This window comes from Phalaenopsis equestris, unplaced genomic scaffold, assembly GCF_001263595.1.
Source record: "Phalaenopsis equestris unplaced genomic scaffold, ASM126359v1 Scaffold000189, whole genome shotgun sequence".
In the NCBI taxonomy this organism is placed as follows: Eukaryota; Viridiplantae; Streptophyta; class Magnoliopsida; order Asparagales; family Orchidaceae; genus Phalaenopsis; species Phalaenopsis equestris.
In genome coordinates this window covers 149,845-160,076 of record NW_018164631.1, presented here as the reverse complement: position 1 = coordinate 160,076, position 10,232 = coordinate 149,845, and the positions used below count along the sequence as shown (strand labels likewise).

Below are 10,232 nucleotides of genomic sequence, written 5' to 3'. Positions count from 1 at the left end.
TTAAACACTAAGACCAAATTGGGGATTTTAGTTAATCACTCTAAAATCTGTAATTCTTCGCCTAATAATATATATTTCTCCATTTATTTGCACTCAAATCCATGAACGAAACACTCATTCATAGAATTGAATGTGATTCTCACTTTGATGTAGAACTCATACTTCATTTCCCAGATCATATGTTTCACAACAAATTTTAACATTTTAATTGGTCAGATCGAAAAATAAATTAAGAATAGAGTGGAAAAATCATATTATTTTATATTTTAAAATTGACACATCCAAATTATCTCTTCATTTCACCATATCTCAGAGTACGGAGAAAAACAAAGAAAATTACTCAGACCTCATGAGAAAGATACAATAAAATATGAATTTAATAAATAAAAGAAATTTTATATAACAATAATAAACAAACATCACTTCTATGTAACTCTTTCTCAAAGCAAATCCCTTGTAGCATCTCTTGAACTATTTCTCTCTTTATAAGGCTCTTGATTTTCACTTCAAAGATGTATGGAAGAAGAAATCTCTCACTTCTCTCCCTCTCTTAACAACTCTTAGGAGAAAATCACACTTAGACTCACCGCTCTAAATAATAGAACACCCGAGTAAACTTAATTACCCTCTAGCCCCTTCTAACTACCATCTTTTCTAAGCAATTTTCACTGAAAATAATGCATAATGTCAGTTTTCTAATAGGTGCCTCCAATAACTCTTTAAAAATGTCCAAATTCATCGAATCTTCTAGAATTTCACCCAACAATGACTTTGGCGCCATAGGCGCTCACGATGACGCCGTCGGTGCCCATGATGGCGTCGCCGACATCTGTGGCCTGAATTTAATTCTGTGCTCTCTATCAAATTGTGTTGTTGGCGCCCAGTCTAGCGCATTTATCCCCATGTCATTGGCACTGCGTATTTCTTCAAAAATGCCATTTTGACTTCAAATTTCATTCTTTTTGCTTCAAGTCATAAAAATAATTAACCTGTAACAAAACATAAAAAATACCTTTATTTAAAGCGCAATATCACTAAAAATGAGAATAAAATATAAGTCTAAAAATGTATATATTTTTGGTGCATCAGTGCCCCTTTATTGTGAGCCTAGCGCCTGACCCGACCCTCAATTATGCAATAATTTAGCTTCCAAAAGATGACCAAAAGCTTTACCCAATTTATATTTAGCGGCTAGTGCGGAAAATTGAAATGTTATAAAATTTGGAAAATAATTTACACACTAGGGACTATGCAAGTATACATATCATTTCAAGTAATATAGAACTTTCTTTAAAAACCATAATATCGATCCTACAGAGAAGCAAGGTAAGAAATCTCTTAGGCTAATTCTAGTCTGTTACTATCAGATCTTAGTTTAGAATGTCGTTTAAGTGGTTTTAACAAGTACTCTTAAATGTAAATCTTAAGTTTAAAACAACCTACAAATACTCCTAAATATAAATATTAAATGTTACAATAATAAATATTCCTAAATGCAATTATTAATTCTAAAGATAAGATATCTGGGTAAATTGGTTTGAAGAATTTTGAGATGATATAGACTACCCTTCTCATTCAGTGACCTAGATAATATGTAGGAATGCAATCCTTAAAATATAATGATGCCAATGACAAATATGAGCAATTATATTCTTTACCCTCTGTCAAGTGCATAAAGAACATTGACTAATCCAGAGTTTGGTGAGTTTGGTCCCTAAAAGCGTCCCTAAAAGCGTGGTTAGGCTGGGAAAATACTAGCTCTCACTCTAGAATTCTCACTTTCCTTCACAAGAGGGCCAACATCTCTCTTTAGTTTCCAAACATCGGGATTAAATTGGGGATTTTAGTCTGTCACCCCATGACAAGATGGAGGGGGCATGCTATTTATATCAAATATATTAACATAAACACAAAAGTTTCATATATAATAAAATTCCTATGTTTCTAACATGCAAAATGGGATAGGAATGCCATGGAACATAAAGAGAACAAAAGCCCTATGTTTATAAAATGCAAAGTGTAATAAAAGTGACATAAAACTTAAAGAGAGCAAAAGCCCTATGTTTTCATATGCAAAGGCTAAAATATGATGGGGATTTCCAAAATTGACATATAACATGATGAAAACATAAAGAATTTAAAAATTGAATGATGAAATTAAAAATTTACAAGTGATGTTGGGTGATACATGAAAGGTTTGAAAATTTGGTGGTGGATTTTCATTATTAACACTTAACGTTATAAAATACATTAAGGATTTAAAAATTGGAAGTTGAATTTTTAAAATTAACACATATCATTGAAAGACACATGGAGAATTTTGAAATTTGATGGTGGAAAAGTGAATTTGCAAGTGGATTAAAAGTTATACCTTCCTTTTGAAATTGAAGTTCTTCCTTGAATTTCTTGCTTTTCTCCTTTCCTCGATCCCTTTCTTCTTATTCATGGGTTGAAGAAGAAAGAAAGGAGGTGTTTTTAGTTTTGGAAGGAGAAAGAAGAAAAAAGATTTCCATTGGCTTGAGAGGAGAAAGGAGAGAAGCAAATTTCAAAACTTGGAATGAGGGGAGTCTTGGGGGAGTTGGGGTCATGACTAATGTCATGGGGGAGTGGGTAGTTGGGGGTTTTGGGGGGAAAGTGAGTTATGATGAGGAGTATGGATAGGATCAAAGAGGGGAGTTAACGAAGTGGATTGATGGCTTGGATTAAAGTGAGATGGAGGAGAGAGAATAGGATGGTAGGCATGTGGATGAGGTGAACCAATAGAAGAGGAGGGCGTGGATTGAAGAGGTGTATGGCTAGTTAATTGTTGTATATGGTATATTTTTATTAATGTTAGTTATAATCATTCAGTTTGCTTTCTATATTAACCTTTTTATCTTGGTTCTAGTTGATATGCAACTGTCTGTAATCTTGCATTCCATTTTTAATTAAAATTCAAAAATAAAAAATAAAGAGTTTTAGCACAACAGATATTTGTTTCTAAAAAATTTTAATATTTTTTAAAAAACAAATTTAAGGAGAGCTATATTTTTAATATAAGAAAAAAATTATGATTACAAACACAACCAAATATGTTTATCATTAAAAAAAAAAGAGATTATCAAACCTATAAGCTATACTCTTTAGTTCCATCATCTTTTTATTTGCATGGCAGGAAAAGCAGTGTCATTGTGGTTTTTGATAACATGAGCATTGATGAGCTCTCTCAGGTGCTAAAGACCAAAAACATAGCTGAAGGAGCCTTCTCAAAGACTCCAAGCTAAAACAACATCAACAACAATTGGCTTGACATCCTTGACTTCCAGCATGGCTTGCAAGAAGTAAGTGGTGGAATTCCTCTTAGACTTACAGGGCTCTTGCATTATCCTTAGTAGCCATACATGTTTTTTAGCAGCTTATGAACTTTTTTGAACTAAGTTAGAAGAGTCAATTTGAATTTAAAGAGGAGGCGACTTAGTTTCATAATGAATACATAATATTTTAGGGGGGTTCGATGATATGTAAAAGAGGGATTACTATTTTAAACAATGTGATGTGATCCAAGAGATACATTTTCTCCTTGTCAAATTTTAACGACAATCATAAACTTTATGTGAGGCTCACTTCCATAATTTCTAAAAAAAGGGCACTCTCTAGTTAGACTTTTCTTTTTATTTGAGTTTGTTGTCTTCTGCTCTAGTATAATGTTGAGGCATCGTTACCTAGATAGTAAGTCTCATCATCATCATCTACCCCTGCTGGGGTAGAAGGTGGCACTGTAAGGAGTTCAAGCCGCCTTATTCTCAGTGCAAAGTCGAATGATCAAAACTCTACTCAAGTGGCTACTAGAGGGAGGTGCTTTATTGCTTCTTGGATCATCCTTGCCATTTTGTTTTCAATTATTTCTACTTATTGAGGGATGAATTCTTTGGCGGTGTTCATGTTTCACTGAAGGTTCTTTATTGTTATGTTTAATGTCTTAAAATACCACTCTCCTTGTTTGTGGTGTGCTCACGCTCACCATACAAAAAAAAAGAATGATAGATCTAGTAGATACCCGACCAAAATAAAACACTTTAGATCAAAGCATAATGAAAGGGAAAGCAAATAGTAGAACTAGGGAGTGAGGTTAGACTCATATTTTTATTAATGGAACCCAAATAGTAAAAGCTAGTTATAAGATAAAATTCATAGTCACGCCTTTGGGCAATTTATTTTGGGGTCAATGTTTGGTTATCCCGCATTGTAGATAGTATCTACGTTGTATTGAATGAGCCCTTAATCTTGCCTCGGCTACGGGCAATGGTGGGTTTGAGTCAAAATGAAGTACCATCGTGTTCACCTAATTTTCAAAACACTAGCAATAATTGACACCATGAATTAATATGACTCAAATCAACTCATGAACTAGTTCACAAGCTTATGAGTTTGGGCCGACCTGCCATGAATTAGCTTGCAAAGTCTTTTTATGATAGTGGGTTAGACTTACCCTTCCAGATTTTGTGTGTTCAAGCTATCATTTATAAACTTTAGTTTTTTAATGAAATATGTTTGATAGTTGATATATTTAGTCTGATTTTAGTATTTTTTATTTGCTCTGACTCCCCGGGAAAAAAAAGACGTGCTATTAAAAATTCGAGCTTGCATTTGATAATATTCTGAATAATGCAATTATCTCCTGATACTCGTTAGGATGTGATAACTGTATGATATCTTTTATAACATCCCTGTCATTATCATATGTTTCTGTATTATATGTTTCTTTTCTACCAATAAGCTATTCTGAATAAGTTGCCCCAAACAGTTTTATTAGACAGGGGCAAAAATGTCATTTAATTACCAATAAGTTAGTCTGAATAAGCTGCCCCAAATAACAAACTAGATTATTCTGATAATCTGCAGATTATCAGATTATCATAATAATTTGCTTATCAGCGGATTATAAATAATCCACAGCTGCGCCAAACAGAGCCTAAGTTCAAACTTCCGTGAGTGTATTCCCACCCAATTTTTCTTAAAAAAAGAAAAATAAAAGGGCTTATTCCATTTCTTTAATATATATATATATATTATCACACACACACAGATATATATATATATATATAATTTAAACTTTTATTTATTTAAATGCAAGAACAAACTTTCTATTTTTGCGAGATAAGGAAATATTTCAAATATTTTAAAGTAGTATTAATTCTGGGTAATTAATGAACAAACTAAACATCATAGATTATTTTAAAATTATAATTTCTATCTTCATGCTATTCAATGAGCCTCATTTTTTCATTATTTTTTTCCCAGCAAAATCTTTTATTGAATTATTGAATTATTTATTTTTCAGGCATTTACGTACAGACCACCTTATTTCTATCTATTTTCAAATTTATTCATTTTTTTATTTATACGCTGAATCTTTCATATCATAAAAAATACCATCATTTTTATATGGCATGAATATAAAAATTAAAGTATGGATTTCAAAAATGAAAAAACATAAATTAAGTGGCAGGTACGTAAATTCTCCATTATTTAATAGTTTATCTTTTGAATTCTGAAAGTGGCAGCTTTGTCAAAGCACCAGGAACAATTTATTGTCACCGCGTTCGTCGTACTCGATTCCTTTCTCAGTCTTTCCGCAAGTGCGCCGCGCAGGTACGGACCTCAAAGCTATTGTAGGGTATCTGCTATTTTTCGCGATCCTTTTTCGCTTCATTTTGTTTCCCTAATTGTTCGGAAGCTTGCAGTGGTATGGTATAGCTTTCCAATTTACAAGCCCAACTAGTAAATCTTCAACTTTTTTACATGTAAAACCTTTCACTTTGTCTGTTGCTGTAAAATCATTTAAACTGGTGCGATTGTTTTCACAGCCTGTGTTTGAATTAGTTCTGAGTTCTTAACGTATCCGGTATGCTATTTGAGCTTTGAAATTCTGGGTTGGCTAGAATTAAACTGAGCTTGTTATAAGTCGTTAAACAGAGTGCTATTTAGGTTAAAATGAATTTAGGATACTTTTGATTTCCAACGCAGTCATGCCTGGTTGGATTTTTGCATTATATGGTCTTTTTAAGATATAGTTCCTGTCTTGCCATATCGTATGATCATTGTTTTAGTGAGTGTTCTTATTAATCTGTCCTGATTTTTTTTTTTTTGCTTGATTTTTGTTACTCTGATATAATTATTCTTGAAGATGACACTACTGACGCGAGTAAACTGGTTATGTATTTCAGTATTATAACAGATATTGCCACCGTAAGAAGGAAAAAAAAAGAACATAGACTGTGTTGCATGGTTGCATATGATGTGTTTTTGGTGATCCTTTTTGGATATTTTTTAATTTTATATGGCCCAAATTTTTATTTGCTTGCCATCCTTAAATCCATTCATGCGGTTATAGGTTGACTTCATTTACATGTCAGCGGTAGCTTAGTATGCAAGTTGTAAACTTTAGTTGCTGTAATTGAAGCTACATAAGTTGAACAGAACATTCATTTTTATTCACATTTGGAATGATATCAGTGTGAGGTTTGTCTTCTCTGTCTTCTTGTCTCTCCTATGATTTCATTTTCCATGAAAAATAATTTGAATTAGTTCTTAGGTTTGAGTCCCTTAGCTGTATAAGCAAGCTTTTGAAATGTTCATTTGCCAGTTTAGGATCTTAAATGCTCATGAAGAAGTCTCCAATTCAAATTTAATCTTACTTGTTATTTTTCATATTCATTAGAAAGCTTAATTAGCATCTTTACTTATTCTCTGCAGATAGTTTTGGTATAATGAGGCAGAAACTCCTTTTGATAAGCATCTGGTTGTGGATTTTGTCAAACCTTTTGTTCATCCATGCTTCATCTAATGGCTTACTTAGGGTTGGCCTAAGGAAGAAGCAGTTTGACATTGATAGGCGAAATGCAGCAAAGTTTGTCAGGAAAGAGGATTTATATCTCCAAAATCAGCATCTTCTTCTTTCCATGGATGATCCTGAGGCTGATATTGTGTCCTTGAAGAACTATTTGGATGCTCAGTACTTCGGTGTAATAGGCTTAGGGACACCTCCACAGAATTTCACTGTCATATTTGATACGGGGAGTTCCAACCTGTGGGTTCCTTCATCTAAATGCTACTTCTCTGTAAGTTATTTTATGATTAGGCAATTTCCCTGATGTTTTTAACCCTGGTTCGAATGGGATGAATGGAAATTGCTTCTAATAACTGCAATTTCTGCAGATTCCTTGTTATTTCCACTCTCGGTACCGCTCAAAATCATCAAGCTCATACGTAAAAAATGGTATAACTCTAGAACTCATTCCTTGAATGTGCATCTGATTCTGTGGAAGTTTGGCTTCATGTAAGTTAAATGTGAATTATATTTCACTAGAGAAAGCATATAGACAATAAAAACTTCCAAGCTTGCTAGATTGTTTTCATTTTGGCAATAACCTAGAATGTGAATAAGGCTTCCTTCTTTTTGCTAGAATTATCTTTTTCTTAAGAATTTTGTCTAGTTTGTCAGACTATTGTTTATATGTTAGCGCATGTAAATCAAACTTCAAAATTTCTATCAAAGTTGCTTTGAAATCCCTATGTGGCATCAATATCTTTGCCTGCTGTGCAGGAAAATCATGCAAAATAACCTATGGGTCTGGTTCTGTCTCTGGTTTCTTCAGTCAGGATCATTTGCAAGTTGGAGACCTTGTGGTGAAGGATCAAGTGAGTTTTCATTTATGGATTTCATGTTGTGTGCTTCTGAATTTTAAATCTTTAATACAATGTTGTGCTTCAATGACAAGACATGCTATGTTTCAGGTTTTCATTGAGGTAATTCGAGAAGCAAGCCTGACATTCTTACTGGCAAAATTTGATGGGATACTTGGGCTTGGTTTCAAAGAGATTTCGGTGGGGGGTTATCCACCAGTTTGGTATATTTCTTTTTTCATTTCTTGTTATACTTTCATACTCCAGTTTTTGCAGGAGAAAGATATGTGTATTGTGCACTTTGTTATGCAAATATTATCTGTCAATTTTGGTTCTGGTAGTGATAGAAGTCATGGCTTATTATTTCTTTATTTGCAGGGAGACTATGGCTGAGCAGGGTTTATTGGAGAAAAATATTTTCTCATTCTGGCTTAATAGAAATCCAGATGATGCAATTGGGGGTGAGCTCATCTTTGGTGGTGTTGATCCAAAACATTTTATTGGTGATCACGTATATGTACCTGTGAGTCGCAAGGGATATTGGCAGGTAAGCGTATCATAAATTTTATTAACAGATAATCGTGCATATACATAGGAAAAATGACAAATGAATTCATGGAAACAATCATGTTATCTTAAAAAATTTATAATGTAAAATTTTTTATTTAATGAAAGCAATATAGACCCGGTTAAAATGGCTTATGCAACATAATTTTACTATAAAATAAATTAAATGTAAATATAAATAAAATCACATATTTGTTAAAATAATAGTAGCTCTTATATGCAATTTTTTACACTATACAAAACAGATAAATAAAATTAACTCCAAATGTCTCTTAGCTATAATTTTTTATCTAATAGTTTATAACATAAACAAAATTATGAGAAATAATATTGTTTTTTTATTAGATTATAATTAAATTATTTTATTATTTATTTTGTAATCTTTTTAATGTAATTTTTATATAATTACTTGATATAATTATTGTAATATATTAATATTATAGATATGCTTATTATCATTTTGAATTTTTATGTATTATCGTGATAATCAATTAAGAGATAATTGATAATTTTGAAATATTTTATCTATTCAATTTTTTCCCATTGGATTACAGCTTTTTTAATGGCCTGTTTGGGACAGCTTTCTGTTCACTTTACTTTTCAGACCATTAACACGGTTTTGTTTGTGGAACTGCTTTCTGTCTGCTGCTTTTTAAAAATTTTTGAAGTAGAAATTTTTTTTTAACGCGGGCTGGTAAAGTGCGCTGACCATCAGAAAGTTGCGGTCTGACTCTTTGAAAGTAAATTAAATTTATAAAAGTCATCGTAGTTTTTTGAAAAGCAATATCTTGTACAACAACTTTACAACAGCTTCTTGAAACAACCACGTATGCCTCAAACAGGCATTAGGCCAGAGATGTGATGTACACACAGGCAAAACGGGAACATTAGGCCAGAGATGTGATGTACACACAGGCAAAAAGGAAAAAAAACGTGATAAATTAAAATTGTATTTATGTTGGTTTAACATTTTTTTTAATTTGTTTTGATATTTTTCATATATTAACTTTAACACTGTCTACATCATCTCTTTAATAACAATCCACATCCAATTATGGCTTAGGCAAAATCCAAACCAGTCTAAGTTAAGACATCTTTCTTCCCTAGTCTTGCAAGTGATGTATGATATTAAAATACTGCATAAATTAGGCCAGATTGCTCCACGCCAGTCCAACCTAACGAGTTTGGTGTGATCAAATTTCACTTCGATCAAGTTATATATATATGTGTTTCCTCTTCCATGACTCCATGTGCTTCAACATATGGTTGTTCCCATTAGCTCCAAGACCTCGAGAGGGTTCAGTAGCCAATAATTGTTGAAAAAAAATTCTTATATTTGGCATTTGATATTAATGGTTAACTCTATCTAATTGGCATGTGATGGCTCTGATTGCAGGAGAAAATAGTTGTGATTTTCATTTATAGAGACTTTGAAAAGACTTGAAATTAAATGCATAGTTTATTGGCGATATCATGCATATATTATATAATTTTGATCGGTGAAATACATGTGTAACAACAAGTGTTGAAAGAACTTTGTATGACACCTGATCGTCCTTTTTTTTTTAACATTCTTAAGGAAAGGTTAAATCATCCTAAAAATTCGTCGAATTCAGTCTACTTATAATTCTTATATAATAGTTCACAATCATAAGTGCAATTTTGACTTTTGAATATTTTATGAAGTGGTAAAAAAAAAGAAGAAGTGGAATAGTCATTCTTGTCTTTCTGTCCCTCTCATTAGAGAGTTACAACATTATTCATTTAAAATGATAATGCCAAATATAGTCACATCGTTCACTATTCATTTAAAATTTTGAATTGTTATGATTTAAAGTACTTAACGATATATTTAAGTTACTATTTTCTTTATTAATGATTTTAAACTACTTCAAATTTTTGTATTTTAAAATTGTAATGGATGGTGAAGCTGTGTGAGAATAAATGACTAACATTTTAGTCAGATGTTACTCCAACTCTCTCCTTATATATATATATAT

The 10,232-nt window shown here is 32.2% G+C and overlaps 1 protein-coding gene across 2 annotated transcripts in view; it reads left to right on the top strand.

The window, feature by feature from the left end:
- Positions 1-5,541: 5,541 nt before the first annotated feature.
- Positions 5,542-10,232, top strand: part of LOC110022421 (aspartic proteinase-like) — a 30,613-nt gene continuing 25,922 nt past the window's right edge. The window contains exons 1-6 of one of the 2 annotated variants that reach the window (XM_020721353.1): positions 5,542-5,631; positions 6,736-7,100; positions 7,198-7,258; positions 7,586-7,680; positions 7,777-7,889; positions 8,044-8,212. In XM_020721353.1, the coding sequence (XP_020577012.1) occupies positions 6,750-7,100; positions 7,198-7,258; positions 7,586-7,680; positions 7,777-7,889; positions 8,044-8,212 (789 nt within the window). In that variant the 5' untranslated portion in view covers positions 5,542-5,631; positions 6,736-6,749. Of the gene's footprint in view, positions 5,632-5,661; positions 5,726-6,735; positions 7,101-7,197; positions 7,259-7,585; positions 7,681-7,776; positions 7,890-8,043; positions 8,213-10,232 lie in introns of those variants that run through there. The other variant, XM_020721354.1, reaches the window with a different exon arrangement.